The sequence below is a fragment of the Benincasa hispida genome, chromosome 3, assembly GCF_027475165.1.
Source record: "Benincasa hispida cultivar pf3 chromosome 3, pf3_genome.v1.1, whole genome shotgun sequence".
Lineage (NCBI taxonomy): Eukaryota > Viridiplantae > Streptophyta > Magnoliopsida > Cucurbitales > Cucurbitaceae > Benincasa > Benincasa hispida.
Window position 1 is genome coordinate 40,868,872 of NC_143480.1, and position 26,062 is coordinate 40,894,933.

The 26,062-nt window shown below is 34.4% G+C and overlaps 2 protein-coding genes and 1 long non-coding RNA gene across 6 annotated transcripts; 1 reads left to right on the forward strand and 2 right to left on the reverse strand.

Annotated features, from left to right (window-relative positions):
- Nucleotides 1–533: 533 nt before the first annotated feature.
- LOC120074547 (uncharacterized) lies at nucleotides 534–2,773 on the forward strand. 4 transcript variants are annotated; one of them, XR_016528771.1, is made up of 6 exons: nucleotides 534–947; nucleotides 1,167–1,291; nucleotides 1,387–1,475; nucleotides 1,663–1,762; nucleotides 2,163–2,261; nucleotides 2,366–2,773. It is a non-coding gene; the product is annotated as an uncharacterized LOC120074547 (long non-coding RNA). The 4 variants fall into 4 exon arrangements; XR_016528770.1 differs by having other exon boundaries at nucleotides 534–924; nucleotides 1,151–1,291; XR_016528769.1 differs by having other exon boundaries at nucleotides 535–947; nucleotides 1,151–1,291.
- Nucleotides 2,774–7,315: 4,542 nt separating this feature from the next.
- LOC120072788 (putative aspartyl protease At4g16563) lies at nucleotides 7,316–10,476 on the reverse strand. Its single transcript, XM_039025283.2, has one exon. It carries the CDS (start codon nucleotides 8,973–8,975, stop codon nucleotides 7,593–7,595), a length of 1,383 nt encoding a protein of 460 aa, XP_038881211.1. The 5' UTR covers nucleotides 8,976–10,476; the 3' UTR covers nucleotides 7,316–7,592.
- A 977-nt stretch (nucleotides 10,477–11,453) lies between these two features.
- On the reverse strand, nucleotides 11,454–12,541 carry LOC120072763 (NDR1/HIN1-like protein 3). Its single transcript, XM_039025241.2, has one exon. The coding sequence runs from the start codon at nucleotides 12,345–12,347 to the stop codon at nucleotides 11,628–11,630; it is 720 nt and encodes a 239-aa protein (XP_038881169.1). The 5' UTR covers nucleotides 12,348–12,541; the 3' UTR covers nucleotides 11,454–11,627.
- Nucleotides 12,542–26,062: the final 13,521 nt, after the last annotated feature.

Consider the following 26,062-nt stretch of genomic DNA (forward strand, 5'->3'; position numbering starts at 1 on the left):
ATAGTTGCTTCAAGGTGGTTGCAATGGATGTTGATGGTGCTCACTCCCTTTTTAGAGAAGAAGACTAAGCTCTCACTCAGAATTCCTCAAAGAGAAGCTCGAGGTGGATGACAATGGCAGTTTGAGAGGAGTTTTCAGCAGAGCTTTGACCAATTTCTTGACAAAAGATTCCACACTAGAGATAAAGCTCTCTTTGGGCTACTTATAGGCATCAAAAGGAAGGTTCTCGACCTCTTTCTACTTATGATCTGATACCTTATACTTAATTTTACGCCCTGCTGCGCCAAATTCTTGCATCACAAATTCATTGGTTCTATCGTAACTGTCTCAAATCAGTTGCCAACTTGCACTTTGTTTTGACATCCACCGCTCATGCCCTTGTTGTTTTCCTCCCCACTACTACAAAAACGATATTACTTGATGCTTGGAACATCAAGAATAATGAAAAAAAGCGGAGGTTGGTGAAAATTTCTGAATTTTTTTCATTCCGTTTTTACTTGACGCTTTATAAATGTCAAGTAAATTAGAATTTCAGGGTTTCATATATCAAAGAGATGAAAAATTGGGGGAGGCGACCATAAACCCCCGAAACCACACAAAACCCTAATTCCGCCGCTGGGGTCGACATATCCTCTTGCTCCTTTCTGCTATGAGTGCCACCACCGCCGAAAGTCGACGGGAGAGCTAACGGCTTGTGGTGTGGCACCATGTGGAGATACCCAGTTGGGTTCGGTAGTAAGGAGAGAAATTCCCAAGGTGGGGTAATAGCAATGGTTCTCCGATTTCGAGTCTGACGCCTACGACGGGTTTGAGGTTGTCGGTTTCTTTGCAGTGGAAGTTGCGATAGCAGTTACAAGCGGCGCACTTAAGAGCGTCGAATGTGCCGTCAGCACCAACGACGAGAAATTCGCCTCAATCGTCAAGGTCGTAACCTCCAAATCGCTTAGGTGGTTGTTATTTTAGAATAATATTATTATATTTATGATTTTTCATTATGAAGGAGTTTATGTTTCGTCCAATTGAGAACAAATTCATATTTCCATATCCTTTCTTCATTCTCTTAAATTTATCATTAAGTTGGTCATTTCGTATTAGTTAAAATGTGCTTGAATTTGTGCATACCTTCCTGGTTTTGGAATTGAACACTCAGGGCATGGCTTTGCTAGATTGGCATAGAACGTCACATTTCTATGGACATTGTGGAGAAAGGACAGTCCCAATGGATGCTAGAAAAAGAAGGGAATACTCCAATTAGTCATGTAAATTGAGAATTTTTCCTCGTGTCGATCCTGTGAGATCATCGTCCTTTGCTTTTTTGATTGTTGAATCCCTGCATAGTGAAAGCTATATATTAATGTCTCCGGCTCTTAAGCTTGTCAATTGCAGGTCATCAACCAGGAGAATGACCATGCACTCTTAAGCAGGCAATCGAGATATGTGCTTGAAAATGTAGTTGCTTAGTTGTTTTTATGGAGGTATCTTTCTTTGTCAACAAGAAGAATGATAGCGAAATACATTTGATAGAAAAAAGCTTCTAGTAGTATCCTTATTACTTATTACCCCTTAAAATTTTGTTGTATGATGTCATGTACATTCTACAGTTTAATTTAATCTCGTTTCATGAATTAATCAATGCAATTCCTTGATTTGCTTTTGTAACAGCCTGGAGAAAATTTGGAAGAAGTTGTGATGTGAGAAACATTGGAGGAGGCTGGTATTGAAGTTGGAGAGGTGGTCTATCACAATTCTCAGCCATGGCCAGGTCTGATCATTTAGAAATTACAACTTCTTAACCACACCTTTGCACTCTAATAAACAGTGTGTTGATGCTTTTGAAAGAAAAACACCCATTTTACACCTTTCTCGTCGATATATATAAAATCTCTCTTACTAGTCATCAGTGTGAATCTTCTTACTTTTGATTTAAATTGTAATTCTCAAAACATGTTCTGCAATTTCTACGTACCTCCAAACCGTCAGGTCTATATTTCAATTTTCAATTTTTAATTAGGTTGGTTTTGTTGTTATTTGAGTGATTACCTAATCTCTATGTTGCTGAATTTTTGTTGTTATTTGAGTGATTATGTTGCTCGATCATCAAAATTTGAAATGACATCTATTTCTATGTACTAAATCCATATATTTGTGGTTCCATCTTTTAGTAGTTGGAAGATCAAATTCAAAACACGTCAAGATCTGAGTATGGTAGTTACTCCAAGAATAAAATCCGAAAGAAGCAAAATTCAAATATTTGGGTCACAGTTAGTCTCATGTTCTATCTTATTTAATTTATGCATTAAGGTTACCACTATTAGTTATGATAATTTTTAACTTGTTTAATTTGTACGTTATATTTATATCATAGGAGAAAGAAGTTGTTAGTGCATCAACCACACACGGGGAAGCTCGTACTCGCAACTTGAATTGGATGAAGTACGCGTGGAATATGGGCTAAATATTTAGGACGATATATCTGATGGACTTCTTATAAATTTTGTGTATAGTCATATGGAAATGCCCAAAACTTTTTTTGTATAAATGTTTTTTTTAGCTATTATAGGTTATATACTTAAAAAAAATGTGTGGTGGAGGATAGAATTTTAGTCTTGTGATTTTTGGAATATATAACACATATAGATTGGTCTTACAATTGTGGAATTATCATTTATTGGGGTGGGTTGATAGAGTATATACTATTGTATGATTGGTTTTGTAAATTTTGGAATCCTTCATATACATGGAAGGTAATAGAAGAATGGAATTGTTTATTTTAGTATTGTGAATTATTACGTTGGATATATTGGGCTGATATGTAGATCTGAAATATGTGTAACTATTTATTTTAGTTGATGAAATTGTCTTATTGGAGAACATGTAATACAGGAAATGAGAAATGGAAATTAAATTCGAATGTTTAATTTGGAAAAAAAAAAAAGCATAGATGACATTGCAAATGTGTCAAAATTAAATTACTTGTCCATTATTTCAGGTCAAGATAAAAATATATTTGACAAATAAAAAATGTCAAGAGTAATCACATATGATACATAATAAGTGTCAAGAATTAATACACTTGACATGTCATCAGTATCAAGTGTATTATATTTCTTAACACGGAAATTGTATCAAAAAATATTTCTCTTGACGTTTTTCCAGTATCAAGTTATCACATTATACTTGCTTGACGCTTTTATTAGCGTCAAGTACACCCTCTACTTGATATTGGAAAAACAATAATCCAATTTCTGTAGTAGTGGGTCCATTTCAAGTTAATGCATTTTTCTCCAAATTTCCTAATTATGCTAACTAAAGAGCTACAATAACTTATATTTTTATAAGTTATTAGCAACTCTTAGCCAGATAAGCCAACTGCAGAAACAACACGGATAATATTTGATTGCCTTAAATAAATATTACTAATACACAAAGTGCAATATATAGTACTTGTGAAATTTTGGCAACTATTTTGTTTTTTTTATTATATATTGAGTAGACTTTTTTTTGGTAGATTTTGATTAAGAATAGTTGTGATTATATGCAATGTGAGAGATTAGAAGTATTTGAATCTTTTAATCAAGAGAGTTCATATTTGATTAAAAGTTCCTATTTTATGTCGTATAAACAATTATATATAATTTAACTTATACTACCTAACACAAGACAACATAAAATTAAGAAGCAAAAACTAAAATGACCGGAGATTAATGAAACTATTAAACAAGATTCAAATTGTTTCATGCTTTTTTAATCATATTTTCTCTCCCAATTTGCCTCTCAAATTTTTTAGTAAATATTCCTCTGAAAAATTGCCCTCTCCATGTCGTCCCTCAAATTGGCCATGCATGGTGGCAGCCGTTTGCGACGGCAATGATCCAAGGCCGGCTGCAACCAAACCCTGCCATCTCCGTGGGCACGGCCAACGGCAAAATCCAACACTGTTCTATTCGGAAATGTTAATGTATCTTCAGACATTATAATTCTTAAGGTCACAGGCTTGACATCGCCCAAGGAATCCTAGAAGTACATGTAGAGGTCTACGCTACGCGACCCCAAATAGAAAGCTAAAGTCTTGAGTATTGTTGGGTCAGCCAAACCGAGTTCGATCACTATCACCAAAAGGGTAAAATATCCGAGTCGAGCTCAGTGATTGAAAGTCTGCAACCTCGAGAATTGCGCCTATAGACTATATCGGCGTTGTCGATATTGCACATATCTCAAACAGATATCAGACGACAAACTATATAAATAGTTCAATTCCACCAGCCTCAAGGGGTAAGTAATACTTGGGTGCTTCATTGAACTAAACATTTTCTGTGCTAACTTAAGCATCATAGTGCATTCGGCTCAACATCAGATCAGTACGAATTCTCTTATAAGTCAGTCAAGACAACACGCCAAAAAGTCTAAATATATTTTTATAATTTTTTTAGAAATATCCATAGATGTGAACATTTTATTGATATTTTCATCCATTTTATTATATCTCCTTAACATTTTAAACTTTTTAATTCAGCTGCTTGCTGGAATTAGTAATAAAAAGGGACATTTATGCTGACTCGACCTTGTGGCAATTTAAAGTATCATGGTGCATGTATTTAATGTAAAGACTAAATTGCAATTTTGATTCACCAACCTTCAAGTTTTTGTCTATTTTTTTCAACTTTTGAACTTAAAAATTGTCTTATAAATTTATTAAAATTTTGAATTTGTTTGATAAATCTTTTAATTTTTAAATTTATGTCGGGTAAATTCTTAAACTTTAAAACTCGAGAACATAATACAACTTTTTAAAAATAATTTATAAAAATAATTTAAGTACCTAATTGTCGAAAAATAATAGTTATTTTTAATTAAGTTTAAAATGTATTATTAAAAATATATAAATTAAACATATTTAAAAGATTATATAAACTAAAATATTTTGTACTAATTTTTAGAAAACATGTGTGATAATCATCTTAGTAATTTTTTTTTAATTGAGATGATTTGATTATGTTCACAATTTCCAACTTTAATTTGAGCCTATATATATATATATAAAATAAAAAAAAATTGTGCTTGGTTAAAAAGATGTATATTTTAAACTTTAATTTTAAACAAAAAGGAAAGAAAAAAAAGGTTAAAAACTTAGAGTAGGGAAATTGAAGAGGAAAAAAATACAGATTATGCTAACCATTTATATATATAAAAAAAAATGGGCATAGAGTTACAAAAAAGAAAAGGTCTATAAAAAATTAAAGCAAAATAATTTAAAATTATTAAAATAAAGCAAGATGAGATAGGGGATGAAAAATTGAAAGTTTAATTTACCCCATTTAGGTTTCAAAAACTAATTTGATTATACTTTGAATCAAATATTTTGAATTCGTTAGTGTGATAGAGAAAATCTTTGGAACGGGTTAATGTGGTGGTCGACAGAAAAAATATTAATAAAAAACTAATGTGAAGATTGAAAATTAAATCTAAAATTGGTTTTAGATCAATAAAAAATAAGATTTTAAAATGATAAATAGGGAGTGTTACAAATGTTTTAATCTTGATAATTAAAATAAAAACGGTTCATATATCCATGTATCCATCAAATAGAATGGGAAAATATTTTGAATTAGTTAATGTGATGCGAATAAATTTTAAGAAAAAACATAGAGAATAAACAATAAATCATGGATAACTTTTAATTTTTTAGGTTTATTGTTTTTTCTGATAATTGTCTCTAACTTTTTTTTTTTATTTTGATTTTAATGATTTGAGGTAAATTTCACTCTCATTTGAACCAAGATTTTTTTTTTTTCGTGATAATTCATTCTTATTTTTTTAAAAAAAGTTATTGGACGATTTGATTAACTCTTTATTCTAAATTTTAATTTAACCCAAAGGATTATTCTTTTTTATTTTGTATTAATCTTATCTATATTAAATTGTTTTTATATAAAGTCCATATACTTTTTGTAGTTGAGAAAAAGATGATTTGATTGTCTTTTTAATTTTAATTTAACAAAAAAAAATTATATCAAAACCCTAAAAACTTAAATCTCTTTTGAAAAGAAAAAATACAGAAGCATGTAAAAAATAGTAAAAATTATTATTAACTCCTAAACTAATTGGTATACATTTACAACAAAAAAAATTGAAAATTTTGAAAGAAAACTACGAAAGTATCAAAATAATCGATCACTCTGTCAACCTCTAAATTACTTGAATAAACCTCAAAATCAAGGTCTTTTTCTCCACCTTCTTTAATATTCAAAGATCCTTAGATGAATGTATAGGGGGAAAAAAATACAAAAGCATGTAAAAATATATTAAAGGGCAATTTTCAAATATAGAAAAATGAACCAAAATATTTATAATTAATAGCAAAATATCACGATTATTACTATCTGTATCTGTATTGTGTTAGTCTATTGCAAATAGATTGTTTTTTTTTGCTATTAATTGTAACTAAATCACTCCATGATTTTACAAAATTGAAAAGAAAAAAAATTGAAAAAGATGGCATACATTTAAAAAAAAGGGAGATGGAGAAAAATTTGGGTGTTTCTTAGATATACCCAAATATAGTCCAATAAAATGTTGTCATATAGTCTTATTTATTTTTTAAAAAAATATTAATTTATTATTTTTTTGTGGCAGAACACAAGAGATAGGTGCGGCATTGCTCTTTTATCTAAACCTATAAACTTCTTAAAGAAGAAGGAAAATAAGTATTAGAAAAGATGTTACAATAAATAGGATTTTTAAAAAAATGGGGAGAGTCGGTTAAAGAAATTTTAAAAAAATTTAGAGAAAATTTAGATTTTAAATCAAATAAAATATAATTTGAAATTATAATTTCTACATAACATGTGATTTTTATTTTTTTTCCCTTGTGAATTTGAGATTTTAGAGAAAAATGTGATTTTCTAAAAAATTACTTTCCCTTCTTTTAACATGAATTTGCGATTTTAGGGACTATTGGATGATTGGAACTACAAAAAAAAAAATAAAATAAAAATAAAAATAAAAAAAATAAATAAAAAGTTAAAAATGAAATTTGCATGTATGAGTTGATTTAAGATTTGATCATAAATCAAATAAAACCCAATTTTGAAACCAATAAATCACCGTGAATGATAAAGCAACCAATAAATCCACGTAAATGATAAAACATATAATATGAATTTTTCTTAAAAAAAAAATGAATACAGTATATTCATAACCCTTAAATCAAATTTTAGGGGAAAAAATCAATAATGATAAGATTTTGATCTTAAATCAAATATTAGAAAAGAATCGAATAAAAACTAAATTTGAAATCAATAAAGCACATGGATAATTTAAATATCAAATTATTAAATATGAGATTATTTTAAATAATTTAAATATCAAATTAACCATAAGAAAACGAAGAGGAGCAAAAACTAGTAGAAGCAATAAGACACCATGCATGATTCAATTTGGGATGCCCATTTTAAACCTTGCTGGTAGCCGGTAGGGGTCTATTAAAACTAGGAAGTGACGCACCAATTTGAATAACCATGAACTAGGTTTTACTTTTACCCCCCAGTCTTTTTATTTTTACTTTTTTACCACAATTATATTCATAATCAATTTCACGTGCATCTCTGCTTCCGAAATCCGATTCTGTTCCTCGCCAAATCATACTCCACCAATACATTCTGCTGCTGAAACGCCCCAAATATAATCGCCGGCCCCGCGCCGCCACCCACGACGCCTACATCCGTCATCATCGTCAAGCATACCACGCCGGCATCCGTCACCAACGCCAAGTAATTCACCGGCGGCAAACTCAGCTTCGCTCCGCCTTTAAACTTTAAAACCAGTTCCGGAAACTCCACCGATACCTCCTTGGAAATATCGAAGCACGGCCGCAAACCGGACTGCACTTCAACGCTCTTAGTTCGAGGATATTTCACCAGCTGCTTCTCCAATTCTCCCGCTACTGCTTCGAAAATTGGCTTATCCAGAAACGTAAACGTCGAACCGGAATCGATGATCGCGCCGCCCTTCCCGGCGGAATCCGGCATGAGATACTTGTACGGGATCTTCACCGGCTTTCCACCGATGAGGATTCTCCGAAGACTAAGGTAATAGTACTCTCGAAATGCGGCGTTGGATCCTGATGGATTCTCTCGGAACGGTGCGTAAATGAAACTCTCAGTCTTCGAATCGTCGGATTCCGAACCGGAATCCAGTACTAGAGGACTACTCACCGGCGAGTCGTCGAACCCGCGAGAAACGAGGCAATAGGAGAAACGTTTCAATCGCATTTGCGAGGGCAACGATTCAGGAGCGCGGCCGAATCCGGCAATGCCGGCTGGTTGATGAACGGACGAGACGGAACAACCAACGAGAAAATCCGGCACTCCTTTCTTGGGGAAATCAAGCGTTTCAGAAAGGAGAAATCCAGCGGTTGCGCCAGAGCCGTACAGAATTCCATAACCAGGACAAGAACCGGAACAATTTCGAGATTTAGGGTTACAATTTCTACATCTGGAGTTCAAATTAGGGCCAAAAATCCAAGCACATTTTGGATTTCGACAACCAATAATCTTCGCAGAGGAAGATAATTTGGGAACAAATTTTGGAATCGTTGCAGCATCAACATTCGGAAACGAACAATTAGAACAACGATAACCGGCGGTGCAGGGGAACCAAACAAGACTACTTCCAGTATCGAAGACGAACGATAAATTCTGCGGTGGAGTTCCGAAGGCGAGTGTGATTGAATAAGCTCCATAGCTACGAGAGAACAGAGAGACATTCTGGATTGATTTCGTTTGTGGGTTCTTGAGATGTTGAGCTCTGTTGAGTGAAGCAGAGAGAAGATAATTGATAATTTTCAATGGATCATCTGTAAGTGGAATGGAAGGGAAAGCAGTGAGGGGGAGTGTGATAGTGGAGATGGAGGAAGAAGATGAAGTGGGAAGAAGGAGAAAGATGGAAAAGAGAAAGGGAATGGGGAAAAACTCCATGGATTTGATCTGGAATCAGCTCCTTGAAGATGAATTTGAGGGAAAATGGAGGTTTTGATCTGCAGAAGCTTTGTTTTCAGTCGTTAATGGAAGAAGAGGGAAATTAACAGGTAGCAATTCACCCAGTTGACACAGGTCACTGGATGCCACGTTATGTATCTACATCAATGCCATGGTATGTTTTAATTTTTTGCCTTTATTTATTTGGGGCGGATCCATGGGTTTTTTTATATACATTTTTACTCCAAAACGCACAAAAGAGATCATATTTTTTTCCTTTGTTTTCATGCAACTTCTCCGCTACACCTTTCGTGTAGCCTAAAAATAAGCAATGGAGGGTTATTTTTAGCCTCCTATCACATGGTACTGGTTGTATAGCAAATGGGAAAGTGAGGAAAATAATGAAACATTATTACAAGAAAAGTATTATTTTACTTATTTTGATTAATCTTTTTGGCTTTTATCCCAAGGAGATTCCTGTTTCTTTTCACAAAACTTTCAAATTTTTTATTTTAATCCTTCGACTGTTTTCTGTCATTTTGGTCCATTCAAATTTTCAAGTTATCTATGAATGAACTTTGTGTTTAATCAAGTGCAAACTAGTATAATTGGTCTATTATATGAATTTCAAATGATCTAGCTAATAAATAGATGGAGCATTAACGAGTTGGTTGCACAAAGTATTAGCATAATGCATATATGCATATTTGTTGTGGTAGGTAAGTGTATGCTTAAGATATTAGTGTGGCCAATGCCACACTAGGAATAATAAATGTGAATATGGATTAATTGTCCAAGATTTGTACTAGAAATCGGATTATTTGTGACTTGAGTCAAACTATATCATTGTAAATTTCAATGTAGCTTAACCGATTAACATATTCTCAGCCAAAGGTTAGAAGTTCGAATTCTCAACTCCACATGTTATTGAGAACTATATCAAATTAGGATTTGGTAGGTTCCTTGACCAAGTAGATGAAAAGTTGACTTTGGATGGTTTCTTAAAGATGTCAAATTGTGTGCTAAGATTGTTATAACCTAATAGGATGTGAAGGTCTGATTGAACATACATCAACCGATTAAAGTAAAAAAAAACACACACACGGTTTGCTCTTTTTAAGGGTTAGGAGAATGAGTCACAACTATAAGATCACATAAGCTTCTAATCTTTGGTAGTATGTGCAAGGGGGGTTGTATAGATTAAAACAGTTTAGTTCACCTAATCCGATATATTGTACAAGGATTGTGCATAATTTCAAGTTGTTTGCAAATGACTATATATTAAGAAAGTGTAGATTCTTAGAGTCTAATACGTCTTTAATATATTTAATATATTAGATTAATCTTTTTTTCTTTTTTTTTTTTCTCTTTTTTTTTTTTTGAGAAAAAGATACCTGTTGAATTTTATGCCTTTATAAATTTGTTAATTTTTAGAATAGGTAGAATATAATAAAAAAAATTATTATTATTAGATAAAAATTATTATATATTTTTTGGGCTATTTTTAAGTATAGAAAAATGAACTAAAATATAGTAAAAATATAGCAAAAATTTAAAACTATCAACGACAGATGTTGATAGACACTAGACTTCTATTAGAGTCTATCAATGTCACTAATAGACACCGATAGTCAATGATAGTTCTAAACTTTTGCGATATCTTATAAATATTTTCAACAGTTTTATCATTTGAAATAATTTTCAGTTCAAATTTTTGCTATATCTTGTAAATATTTTCAACAGTTTTATCATTTAAGAGATGCTTTTTTGGAATCCTATTTCGATTAGAAGATAAAAGTGTTTAGAAGTTAAACATCCAATTTAATCTTAAAAATTCGAAGATTTAATATTGGCTCAAGATATTAAACCATACCTAATCTTCAAAGTTTTTTTTTAAAAATCTTTTAAACGTTTTCGAGTTTACCTTTAATTTATTGGAAAATGTCAATTAAGCCCTTCCATTTAAAAGTTATTAAACTTAGTTACATAATACTGGGTTTTTTTTTTTTTTTATTAAATCTTTGTTTTGTTAATATGTTTATACGCGTTGACAACCCCTTTGTTAAATATTATTTTGGTTATTCAATTTAGATAGATTGCAAATCAGAGTTGAATTTCAAATATATTTCAAATAAACAAAAGAAAAATAGAAATATTAAATTGAACCAAAATTCTGAAACTTGAATCTACTGAATATAATAATATAATAAAACCGTTTCACTTCACGCCTGTTACCGCACCCTCAGAAAAACTGAATAAAACAATTTAAAAAGAAAAAGAAAAAGAAAAATGAAAATTCAAAATTTCAAAAACCAAAACCGATTGATGGTGGGACCCATTTACCGCCACGCTACAATAACATATCGCGTAGCGTACAATAAAATCTCTTCTAAAATTATGGTTTTTGGGGGAAAAGAAAAAGAAAAAAAGAAAATTTCAATTTCAAACCGTGTAAAAAATTCACAAAAATACCAATTCTTCACATGAACGATGAATTTCAACATTGAATTAAGGAAAAAAAATAAACGAATTGAATCCATAAGATTTCAATAAGAACATATGTGAATGTAGAATCTAGAATCAATAATCATAGCATATCAATCCAGAGAGGAAAAACAAAGACGAAGATGGAAGAAAATTCAGATCTAACGATTACAAATCATAGCTGCACTTGGTGGTTTCGAACACACCATTTGAAGAAGAAGAAGTACCATTGGATCTCAAAGGCACCTTCAATGGACATCTGATCTTCGGTTTATAGTGTCCAAATTTCACTAAACCGAACTTGAATCTGAGCCGCAAGTTAAGTTTCACATCAATACTGAAAATCCCCGAGCTCTTCTCAGAATTAAAAGACGAAATTCCATCCGTACCTAAAAGAATTATGTTCTGTCCAACGAACGACGGACTGAGTAAACTGGTGTTCTTATGCCCCTGGTAAAACTGGCTCAAATTCACCGTACTGAACCGCTGATCTTCGTAAAAGGCGCTAACCTCAATAGTGTCGTAGTAGATCCCAATCCTCCGATTTGGATTTCTGGCGGTGATATTCAGAGCGAGATTGTAATGGAGGTTGTTATTGTTAGGCGTAGTGAAATTGAACTGCGTGAGAGAGGCATCGGTGGCGTGGAATTGGAGGAGATTTGGACGGAAGATGAGCCACAAGAGGAAGACAGCGATGCCGAGGACGATGACGACGGTGATGATGATTTGACAGATGAGGTTGAGGATACAGCCGCAGCAGCAGTTGCAGAGGCAGCCGAGACAGCCGCAACAGCCACAGCCGCCGTCGCCGCGGCCGGGGCGGTGGTAGGACTTGGAGGAGGGAGGAATGGAAGGGCCGTAGTAAGCTCCGTTGAGATGGGACGCCATTGTTGAAGAAGAGAATGAGGAGGAAAGGGAGGAATTTTGGGGATATAAATTAGGGTTTGAAGTTTTGAAGGGAAGGTTGGTTCTGAGAAAGATTTGAAAGCGCGGAAAAAGAAAGAGTTTATGAGTCAAATTATACGCGGATTTTTTATTAGTTGTGTCGAGATAATCTGACCGTATAATATATAACCTTCCTTCTTTGCAATTTCAAATTATTTTGGGCCATATCTGTAATTTACCATCTAATTTGTAGTTTTATTTTTAATTTTTTATTATATGTTTAGTTACTAAGCCTCCGTTTGTTAACCCATTCGTTTTTTGTTTTGTTTTTGAAAATTAAGTCTCTCATCCACATTAGTACGACGGTTGAATTATTAGTCAAATTCCAAAATCAAAAATAACTTTTTGGAAGCTACATTTTTTAGTTTTCAAAATTTGGCTTAGCTTTTAAACTATTGGTAAAAGGTAGATAACAAAGAAAGAAATTTGAGAGTAAAAGTAGTATCCATAGACTTAATTTTCAAAAACAAAATAGTTACCAAATGATGCCTAGTATTAACTTATAAAAAATACTTTTGACACTTATAATTTGTTTTAAAAAACTCTCATTAGAAAAAGGATCATTTTCAAATATAGAAAAATGAATCAACTTATTTACAAATATAACAAAATTTTACTGTGAAGAATAGATAGTGATATTTTGCTATATTTGAAAATATTTTTAGAAGTTTTTCTATTTAAAACAATTACTCTTAGAAAAATTACAGTATTACATTTGACTTTTTTAAAAATATATTTTAAAAAATCCAACAAAAATTGGGTCATAGAACATTGTAGTGGTGACTTACAATAGAGTGGGGATCTAAATTTTTGTTCTATGTCATTATCACACCATTCTAAATTTCATTTTTGTCCAATGATAGTTTTGAAATGTTCATGAAAGAGGGTACAACTTTTGAAAGTATAAGACAAATGACAAAGATCATGAGTATTTTTTTATAATTTAACCATGCATCTATTAAGTCCTTAAAATTGTGTCTAACGATACTTGGCCTATTCTATGTTTTTAATGTGAATCTATCAAACATAACATTCAAATATTGAGGTTTCAATTTTATAGGATATAGATTAGTTAATTTTTTTTTTCAAAATTTCAAACACATTAAAAACCTATTAGAGAGAGAGGAAGAAGAAGAAGAAGTTTTGAGATACTTTTAAAGTCCAATGACCTATTAAATACAAACTTTAACATTTGTGGACTAAATTTGAATTTTTTAGGGTAAATTGTTAGGTCCTTTCTTAATTTTGTTTTGGAGTTAAATTACAAATCAAGTCCTTCAATTTCTTGCGTGTTTGTATAACAACCTGACTTTCTAAGACTCTTCATAAGGCCATTACTATATGCATGTGATAACTTGTAGAAATACAAGTTATTTGTACCACATTCTTAGAATATGCGTCAATAGATAGGAAGAAAATGCGCCGATCACGGCTAAATTGATATAAAAAAAGAAAAGTTTTATAAAGATATTGCATACACACCCGCTGATCGCATTTCATGGGCAAAAGAATGTCAAAGTCTATGTTTTGCAAGAAAAACAGGAATCATCGTATGCGATAATCCTTCAAGGAAAGATGCGAACAACGCATGCCTCGAGATTTTTGAAATTGTATAGCAGATACTCTGACGTACGCCCTGATTGTTGACCATGATGCAGCGCTGACATTCTCACCTACCTCGACAAATGATAGCAACCAATCAGAGCGAGATTATCAAGGCAGACAAGCACATGGCTCTATAAATAGAGCCTCAGTACAACAAAGTGACATATAGTGAACAAGATCAGAAAGCCTAACTTTTGCAGGGAACATTCTATTCTAAAACTCCAAATCCCCGTATAGAAGGTCACCAGAGAATTTACCTGAGAAGGAAGTTCACCAATCCACTCCACGAGTCACATCAAACCGGCAAGATTTCATCATGAATCCATTTTGTCAAAAGATTGACATTAATCTTGCAACCATTCCATTCTCTCTGTATTATCGTTTTGTAAAACATTGTTAACTAAGATATTAGTTAACTTTATATCCAAGCGATTTACTAATTCAATATTATCATCATGTTCATCTCCATCTTTATCCATGTTCATCCATCCTTCATTTCCATGCTCATGAGTCACTAAACCCCCAGGGTATGGAGAAAGTTAATCGAATGACTTGATCCATATGGTAGAGGTTATCGAGTTTGCTTAACACGTGCTTAGAAACATACTCATCTGCAAAAGTAGAATTGAGTATGATAATCAAATTCTTGAAAGAGAAAGGTGATATAAATTGTTAAGCAAAGCAAGAAATACTTCTAGAGATAGAAATGACCTTGCGTTCTACAACACTTCCTTTTTTCACATCATAGAGATATGACGAGTGCGGTAACCACCGAAAGGTGTAAGCCAAGGGGAAGTAAGAACCTCGGTCGCATATCCTATATGGATTAATGATTTCCAAATAGCCTTCCCTCTAACCCATTCATCTTCATAGATTCTGTCCAAAAACTTGCCGCATTGCTCATCCGTTCACATCTTGCATTTATTAAGCTTTTTGAGATATCACCTTTTATTAATGCATTTTTATTAGCGCATTACCAAAATTAACACATCTTTATTATTATCGCATGATTCATCACGTTACAACACTATCGCAATCAAACCCCATGTTCGACCTTAGGTCATCCTAAGACACTCGTTGCTAGGTTATACTTGGCTTCTCAGCGAGAAAACTTGTGATCAACGCATGACTCTTGAAACTATTTGCACACAACCATTATTGCATACTCTCATTAACTTCAAGAATAACACATATGTTTACGACATAGCAACATGCATAAATACATTTATTGAAAATAAGAAAATTGGACTATTTATTAGATAAATAGTTTAACAAAATTTTAAACTTAAGATTTCATTCCTTTTGATTCGGGGTACCCTAAAAAAACATCAAGTTTAGAATAAGAAAAATTCGCTGAAAATAAAAATATCTGACAACTAAATTTTGTCAAAACCAAGTTCATGAAAAGAAAACCGTAATACATGAAGAAAAAAAATATATGAACTCAAATGCGAAAGCGTTTTCCTAGTCCCTTTGGCACTGTCACGAATTCCACTTGTTGATCACCCGTGTATCCTTGTCCTTACCTGAAAAACATGTAAATGTAAAGGATGAGTATAAAATACTCAGTAAATGATCCCATTATCAGGATCAGACTATGTATTCACATGCAGTGAGTGCTCAGACTAGTGGTCATGCATAGTTTAACTGTTCCTGAATGGCAACCTAATGGGATAACCTATCTCACTCTGCTTGTATATCTAGTGGTCTGATGGCACGTCATCAAATAAAACATGAAAGTGAACCTATCGATTCACGGTGGCATAACATGCAAATGAACCCGTCGGTTCATGCATGTCTAGTGGCCTGATGGTGCATGTCAAAACATGAAATTGGACCTGTCAGTCCACTGAAACGAAACATGCGTCAAGGCAAGATGGTAGATTGGCTCTGTTGGTCTAATCATGCAACACATACATAAATCTCATGAATGATCCCACAATACAAATCATGACATATCGTCTAAATTCAATCATGCTTATAATTCTCATGTCTCCCATGCAACAAAAAGATTATCACATATTATAAGTAATTCTTTTAGAATCCATTTACTAACTTGATAGATCCTAACTAAGGCGTCTGACACGAGGGCACTGGTAATAGTATCAATAATCTCAATAACACGCCCAAATATAATCAAACTAACCTCATAATCCTTGAATCCGGAACCATTCCAAATTCTTACGAAAACGACCTCAACCTGCTGGACAACACACTAAAGGTTCGTCAAACTTTAAATCCTACCTCAAAAATCGAATTAGAACCAACTATGGGTCATAACTTCAGTGGGTATCCAAAATCTACAAGAAAATTACCAAAATTATCAAAATCTTACCCAAAAATCAATTATGGTAGCAACAATTGACAGAGGGAGGATTGGAGAAGAAAGGCAAAGGATCTGGCACGCATGCAGCTCCAGCCACTGTTGGGATTGGTGTCCTAATTCTCCCAGAGTCTCGTAGTTTGTAAACTTTATGCACATTATTATTAATAAAATAAGAGTTAGTTTATTTGCATTTACTCATATCCAATGAACAAAGATCCGTGGTTATTTTATGTAAACTTAAGCATGTATATGAGATATACAAGTGGATCATGCCTTAAGTAATAACCTAAATGGTCTGTAGCATGAGGATAAAGGAGAGATACCTTATCCTGATGCCACTACGGATACAACCCGCTTGGTAGAAGTTTACAAATGTTGTGAACTACTACAGATGGTCTGATCCTGACCATTCATATAGAGACATGCAAGCGGGGGTGTCCTATACAAAGAGTTTATATAAAATTGAACCACGAGATAATTAGTCTCTTTATATAACATCGTTGATAATTGAGACTTATATCTCACTAAAACGACTATAGGTGACATGACCTTAATCCTGAGTGTTTTGGAAACTCCTGCTTATGAGGGCAGTCCTTTGATTAGTATGGGTGAGAGTGGCCGAACATCAACTCAACAAGCCTACCTTTTTGGGGATTTATCTGATTGGGGAGCTGGGAACTCAATTACACAAGATGAAATTCACTTCTTCCCCGAAGTAGGGGTAAGTAGATAGATTGCTTCCTTAAGGGCTGATTTCGAATCTTGAACATAGTGGCCACATCCTCTCTTTGGAAAAGATGACCTAATTATAGTAGGACTATGACTTATTGTTCATTAAAGGAATCAGTGGTACTTAAGGAGTTAGATGCAACTATAGGGAAAAAACGGTAAATTGGCCTAGTTGTACTTACGAGCAATCTGTGAAAGGTTATCGCACTGTTGATTGGTTGATATGAACACAAAAATATATCTGTAATGAGAAGAGTGCAGTTGTCGGTCTTTAGTGGAGTGCTCGACAATTAATGGATGGTGGATCTCGTGACTAAAGAGTTTAGTCAATTATTCACGTACCGTTGAAACTTCAAGTTACAGGTCCATAAGGTCCCCTTGGTAGCTCAATGGATTCAAGTTGAGAACCAAATTTAGGGGTTAGTTTGAAGTGTTCAAATTAACAAGAGGAAATTTGATTATATGTGATATAATCGATGTGATGTATGAGATACATCAAATGGAGGAGTTAATGTAAATATGATTTATATTAAGTGCCATAAAATAGAAAAAAGACTATGGTTTATATGTTTCATATGATCAAATATTAAAACTATAGGTTATGAATATAATATGTTAAGATGGTTATCATATTTATTTATAATATATTAATTATATGATAGTTAATTTCTTTTTCTCTAATAACCGTTTGAGTGGAAGGTTATTGGTAGTTTTATGGTAACTGTGAGATAAAAGGAAAATTATTTTTCTAATTTTAGCAGTTACTTCATTCGAAAAGTACTCATGGAGACAAGCTATCAAGTGAAAGAATTTCATTAAGCGATAGCTGTTGAGAGACTATACAATCAGCTAAACGATCGCTTATCTTTGACTATATAATAGTTAATCAGTTGATCGTTGCTACACGATCAAGTGGTTAAGTCTATATAATAGGCTGTCGTTTGCTAAACGATCGAGCACATCGTCTATACGATAGACCGACTTCTTATCTCCCACTTGCTCAATTATCTACTTGATCGTAGACCTCCAGTCTCTTCCTCAAGCCAAGATCATACAGAGCCTATAACTCTTAGATTCACACTGAGAATACCAAGGAAATCATTGTGGTGGTGTCCTCACACAGTTCGTGGATCGAGTTAGACTCAATTGGGTTCAAGGAGTTATTGGTTGTTTGTGTGGTGATCATTGTGTTTGTGTGTTGCTATTTTTGGATGCATTGTAGATTGTTCGAGGGATTCTTAAAGAATGGTTCTTCAAAGGTGTGCATCCTCTATCCCTTATATCATCTTATAGTATGCTGTAATTTTGTTTTGTGCATGACCCGTTAGTTTTCGTTTTAGACTGTAATTGTTTGTGTTCAATTCGAATGGAATTTGGAACGATCCCTTCCGCTGCTCATAGAGATCCTCTTGTTAGATTTCCTTCAATTAGTATCAGAGCCAGGTTGTTCCGATATTCCAAATACCATTTCTGTTTTGAACTTCCTTTACAATCGTGGTGGGTTTTAAGGTTTCTGCATTGTGTTTAAATGCGTTTGTGGACGTGTCGATGAATGTTTACGGGATGATTGCCTCTGTTTAAAGCTTTCTTTAAGATTACAAAGTGTTAATTTGTAAGGGCCCCTGCGTTTTTGGGCATAATTAAAAAGAAATCAAGTATGTATTCAAAGAGTTTGAAGCTGTTTGAGTCGTTCGCGATGAAGTTTCAAAGCATGGAGATGCAGTTCTCATCGAGGAAGAAGACCAAAGGTTGGTCATATCTTGTAGCCTAAGGTAAACGATCATTGAGATTTGGCTAAACGATCGTTAGAAAAGTTCTGCCCGATCGTGTAGTATTTATTAAACGATTGCTTAGCTAATGCTAAACAATGGGGTAAAAAGTTTGCTCTATCGCGTAGCATTGGTTGCTTGATCGCGTTGGCACTGGAGGTAAACGATTGCATAGAGCATTTAATACTCATCGTTTAATAAACGGTACGAGCATTAAACGATCGTGTAGCTCAACATGCTTCATCGCATAGTCACTAACTACATGATCACGTGGTAGATGATACCTTGACATTTGCTCAGCGATCGTTTAGATGATCGTTTAAGGCTTGCGTTGTACGATGCGCGTTACACGATCGCGTGCCTTCATGCTTCATCGCATAATCAAAGGTACACGATTGTTGCTAAATGTTCATTTATGCTCACACAACATTGGTAAACGATTGAGTAAAGAGTTTACTCTATCGTGTAGGCAATCACAAGGATTTGGTACACAGTCAAGGAGACGCGTTTCTTCGCCCGGACGGTTCAAGACCCGATTCGTCTGTTTGAATCGAAGACTCATTGTGCTTTGTAATAGTTATCATTTTTCTCTTTTTTTTTTTTCTTTTGAGAATTTGAGGCCAATTATCCCGGTTCATCAACTTTTATTAATATACATGAGATGTATGTTGGTTTATATGCCATAGTGTATGACATATAGGTTTAAAACCCACCTTAGGCTATGCAAATTCAAGCATCATATTATAAGTGTTATAATATAGTTTTTTAACATGATGAAATTACAAGATAGCATGCGCATGCATCATGAAATATAAGAGTTATATTTATGCATGCAGTAAGCATATTCATGCATCATCTTTATATTATAAGAGTAATAGTATAAGGGTGTAAGGTAGCATGTATGTTTGGTTCGTTGCTTTGTTATATAAGTGTTATATAAAAGTAGCAATGAATGAACAATGCATGGAGCATGACACTTAGGCTTATTTATAATAGTTATGAATGTCTTGATGTGTAGCTTTGCATTGTGGATGGTTTTGGTTGTTTTCATTTATAAGCGTTATAATGCAAATTAGAACTAAAATCGATAAGAAAGAGTTGCATACAAACTTAGGTGAACTCATGTTTTAAAAGGGTACTAAAATTGGATTGAGATAGACCTAAGTTCATGGTTCTAATGTGATTAGCAACCTAAGTTTAATCTTTTTAATCAATTTAATAGGATTAAATTGATTTTCATAAAAAAAAAAAAAATTGTATTAAATCTATCTATAAGGGACTTTTGTCTAAGACGGGTTCTGTCTAGGCTGGAGTATTTAAGTTGATGGAAATTGAACACTCCTACCTGGGAACTTACCTAGAAAGGTGAATTAGATAGATTTTCTGCAAGTATGTGACAGTTGATCAAAGACTTCGTTAAAGAGTTTAATGAATGATGATAAAAAGTTGTTCAACTTTCCAAGGTAAGAGTTACTCTTGGACAAACCTAAAAAGTCACTTAGTTAAAATCCTTAGCCGTGTTTTTCTAAGTAAACCAAACCCTAGGTTATAAAATACTTAGTGGGAGGAAGAGATATATATGATATATCAATAATTGCACTCACGTTTCTCCCTGAATGTTCACACCATGAGTGGTCTCGTGGTGCCCTGGGAGCATCCTCCTTTGGATGGTGTTTGCATGAGTCAATATCAAGGTAAACGGAGAGAGTATTTATAGTAAGTGGGTGAAGGATGTGTGTCAACATGTCCTTCGGTCTCTTTCATTGGTTCGCACCGTGAGATCTTCTTATACTACCTCGTGGTGCCCTGGGAGCATCCCCATTCGAATGGTTTTGTGCGGTTTGTCAATATCAAGGTGAACTCTAGAAATGGATAGCGTCACTTTAGTTTTTGCCTCAATTGGATTTTTTCCCTTCGGATTGGCTGCTTCGGGCAGAACTTTAGGATCTAAATTGAAGGGTCACACGTACGAGAAATTGTTAAGCAAATTAATGATTTCTTGATCAAATCAATGATGGCTAGTGGTTATAGGAGCAAGAGTTGTTCTGGTATTAATGACTAGTTGAGAGTGTCTCAATTTAGAGGAGGGATAAATTGATTACCCTTCAATGGCTTTTGTTCTAAACCTTTGAAGCGTCATTGCAAAACTAGATGTCACACGGGGTTCATTTCAATTTTGCTAAACCGTATTGGATGTTGTTTTTCAAAGAGTATTTGCTAAAATCTAATGTAGATCAATGTGTTTGTTTTTCAGCAACATGAATGATTTTCCATTAGTTTCCTCTTTTAATTTAACCGATTACATACATTGGAAAGAGTCTATTAAAACATATTTCGTGGTAAACGACCTCGAGTTTGTCATGGTTGAGAAGTGTCCTCAAGTCCCAACCCTTGATGCACCGCGAAATATTCGTAATGCATATGAGGTGTGGATGAAGGCTAACTCGTTGGCCCAACCGATAATTTTCGTTTATCATGGGTAAGGACACTATTGCTAACATAATAACCTCTATTCGCGACCTCACATATTGACTAGCATACCTGATGTATTGGCCAAAAGGGTTGAGCACATGGTCATTGCACATCAGATCATGGACTCGTTGCAAGAATTATTTGAATGTTAGTTCTCACTTTTCGAGCAGAAAGGGATGAATGACAAAGAAACCAGTAGTATTAGTTCTCAAAATAACTTCCAGTTAGAGAAAACAAGTGTTATGACTCTGGTGAAGTTCATCAACAAGAAATGTTCTCTGAAATGGAACTTGAAGCTTATTTAGGTCCTGATACTGATCCCACTACTTTCTAAAAGAGGAAGAAGTCTAAAGACAGTAAATGTGATTTATTTGTCTTGGAGATGTGTTTAGTAGAGAATGATGATTCTGCCTGGATACTTGATTCAGGTGCTACTGATCACGTCAGTTCTTCCTACCAAGGATTTAGTTCCTGGCATACGTTACCACAAGGAGAGTTGACTCTTCAAGTTAGTACTGGTGAGTTGTTTCAGCTGCTGCTGTGGGCAGGCTAAAGTTATTTTTGAAGGAACTCTTATACAAGAGTACCTATGAGCGGAAGCAGATCTTTCCAATTCATTGTGACAGAATTTTCACATATACATTCAAACATACAGATATGCATTGCTAATGCTAAATTACTGGCATGCTTTAAAAGAAAAAAACAAAAGATCGAAAGAACATACTAATTGAAGACTTTTCTTTACAAAACTCAGTCTCTCCGTGAACGAACTCCTTTCACTCTTTCTAGTTTTGCAAGTAATCACCCAACAACACCATGGTCGTATACACAAACAGCTTCGCACGAACAATAGGCAACGGGGACGACACCACCACTCAGAGCCCTAAGTATTCTCGGAGTGAGAATCCAAAGGGTGGGCTTTGATGGAATTGGTAGAGGGGAGGAGGAAAGACTATCGTGCACTATGATCTAGCAAGTGGGAGAATAGCAAGAATACTGCATAGTCGGGTGCTTGATCGTTTAGTGCGGGGTACACGATCGTGTAGTAAAAGCTAAACATTCGTCTATACGATCATTTAGTTATGCTCAGGAGCTAAGTGATTGTTTAGGAAAGCGTAGGCGCAGGTGTGTGATCGTTTAGTAAGTAGACGCTATTGTATAGGCTCTCAAACACTAAGTGATAGAAGGCACACACCGTGAGCGATTATGCGTATATCGTGCAAAATGGAAACCATTTTTATTTTATTCTTCAGTTAGTAGAACTGAATTACTTCCCACTAACACATGAATTTGGAGAAAACACCGGCTAATTATCTCATAATCGTCTAATTAGTAAATTTATAAATATAATAATATTATATTCATAGCCTATAGTTTGATATCATATATCAACTATAGTGTTTTCTCCTCTACTTGATATAATTCATATTTATATCTAATTTCCTCCAAAATAATATATCTCATACATTTAGTCAATCATATCATATATAATTAACTAGTCTAATTATATCAGATATAATTAAACTCCCTCATGTAAATTTCAACATTTCAAACTGACCCAAAAACTGATTCTTAACTTTTATCCAAGCTACCAAGGGGACCTTATGGACCTATGGCTCGAAGCTCCAACGGTACATGAATAGCTGACTAAACTCTTTAGCCAAGAGATCCACCATCCGTTAACTACCAGACATTCCACTAAAGACCGACAGTTGAACTCTTCTTACCACAGAAATATTTCTGTGTCCATCAGATATAACAATCTTGAGTATGATAACCCTTCATAGATGCTCTTAAGTACAGCTGGGCCAATTTACCATTTTTTCCCTATAGTTACATCTCACTCCTTAAGTACCACTGATCCAATTATGTGTGAAGACCTCTCGGGCCATGAGAAGGTATGTGACGCTCATCATTCAAGCCTTAGAATCAGCCCTTAAGGGAGCTATCTATCTACTTACCCCTACTTCGGGGAAGGAGTAAATTCCATCTTGTGTAGCTGAGTTCCCAGCTCCCAAATTAGACGAATCCCCAAAGTGGTAGGTTTAAGTCGGCATCCTGGCCACTAGTACCCATGCAAATCAAAGGACTGCCCGCAATGACAGGAGTTCCCAACTCACTCAGGATTGAGGTCATGTTACCTATGGTCATCTTAGTGAAGTGAAGTCTCTGTCATGAATGGTGTTATATAACGAGGCGTTAACACTTTGTGGTCAGGTCTTATACAAACTCTTTGTATAGGATACCCCCGTTCACATGTCCCCTATATGAATGATTAGGATCAGACCGTCTGTGACAAGTTACAACACTTATAACCATTCCACAAAGAGGGCTACATCTGTAGCCTTACTAGGATAAGGTTTCACTTGGATATCACCACATACATGGTCCACTTGTATATCACCACATACAAGGTGAACGGAGAGAGTATTTATAACCATTCCACAAAGAGGGCTATAACACTTAAGACATGATCCACTTGTATATCACCATATACATGCTTAAGTTACATAAAGACAACCAAGGATTTTAGTTTATTGGTTTGTGGTAAAGCAAATAAAACATCTAGATGAGCAAAATCAAGAAGTGAAGTAAATATCATATATTATACATCACAAGTGTTCATACAAACTGTTTACGAACTATAGGACACGAGACTTTAAGGCATCAACCCCAAAAATTTTTGGAAAGAAACGTTATTTGTTACTGGATAATGTTTTTGTAGTTCCTCATATCAAAAGGAACTTAATCTCGGTTTCTTGTCTCATTGAACAAGGTTATACCATCTTCTTTTATGAGAGTAAAGTGTTTATTTTCAAAAATGGTATGAAGATTGGTTTTGGTTCAATAAAAAATAACTTATATGTACAAAGGTTGTTAGTCATAAAACCTTTTCTTAATACTGGAATATTCAGTACGACAAAAACTACCAAAAGACCAAAGGTTTTTCTTAAGGAAAACGTCCATCTTTGGCATCTAAGGTTAGGTCACATCAACCTCAATAGGATTGAGAAGTTAGTTAAATGTGGACTTCTAAAGAGTTTAGAAGAAAACTCTTTGTCAATATGTGAATCATGCCTTGAAAGCAAGATGACCAAACGACCTTTTACTGAAAAAGGTTATAGAGCTGAAGAAACCTTGGAGCTTGTAGATTCAGACCTCTGTGGTTCGATGAGTGTTAGAGCTCGAGGTGGGTATGAATATTTCATCTCTTTCATAGATGATTATTCAAGATACGGGTATCTGTACCTAATGCAACGTAAGTCTGAAGCCCTTGACAAGTTCAAAGAGTATAAGGCTAAAGTTGAAAACTTGTTAGGTAAGAAGATAAAAATACTACGATCTGATCGTGATGGAGAGTATATGAACCTCGAATGCCAGAACTATATGATAGAACATAGAATCACATCCCAACTTTTGGCCCTAGGTACATGATAACGGGCAGAAATGCACGTTATTACAGTACTAAGTTATTAAACAATACAGGTTTGCGTTGATAAAATATATAAGATTGCATCCAAAAAGCATTAAGTTCATAATATTGCGGTCGCATGCATCCATCGCATGAAAACAGTTAACTTGTGTATTTTTGTGCAGAATATGCGTTGATGCAAGGCGGAAAATGCGATCACAAGAAACCAACGGTCGAACGTAGGGTTACCGCAAGGCTTTGTGGTGATTTGCGCTTGCAAGTATCTGCTCAAGAATGATTGCCGCATAGAGTCGGCGCAACTTGGTGGGTGCATCTGGGTGAAAAGCATAATAAATCACGATGGGGTAGAAAGCTGATGACAGTCGAGTCCGAATTAAGTTGACAAGCCGCTAACGAACTACTGTAGCAAGTACACTCAACTTTTTCGGTGACAAATATTCGACGCATCAAACAGAGAATTGATGCCATCTCATTAGTGCAATCATAAGATTGAAGACACCTTTCACCCCAAAGCTTTATAAATGCCGAAGGCAACCTTCAGTAAAGAAGTTCGGATAGTTAGATAATTTTTCCTTAGATAGAATAGCCTTGTTCATAGTTTTCCTTTTTACTTAGAAGGCAGAGCGAGAGAATGGAAGGGACGCCAGAAGATCGCTCTGGTCAGCTCGAAAGAGAAACCAGAGGAGTGAATAAGCAGAGAGAGGGCCAACTCTCGCAAGAGCGAGACTATCTTTTGAACAGAGTAGAAAAGACAGTGTAAAAGCCTTGGGAAGCAAGAGATTGCTACCAGGCTCTTTATTCTCGTCTTGCATTGTTATTTTGTATTTCAACTCTATATCTATAAAATAGAACTTGTTTGTCTACATCTGTTCACTCTCTTAAAAGCACACATGAATGGCTAAATTTATCGAATGGGTTGAGAAGAACTAAGCTAACATGACCTAGGATTTTCATTGCATGCGATTATCTTATTTTATGTTGTGTCCAACATCCCTTTAGAGCTACTCAAAAGAGAGTCTAAAGAAGGAACCTAAGACTTGAGAGAGCTAAGTTATAATCTAAACTCAAGAGAGCGAGATTAGATCTGCATAAGCAAAAGATAGGGACTTGGAGATAAGCTCTATTTGCCAACATGCATCGCATGTACCCTAGAGATAGGTTATGATATTATGTGGTCGCCTTATTTGTGTGTGTGTCACGTTGTCATCGCATAAGTAAGAATAGAGGCTTATGTGTAGGTCTTATAGACTCATCGCATATATCGCATGCGTTCTAGTATTAGAAGTCGTAGTATTTGCGTTGAGAGATGATTTGCTATTGTATG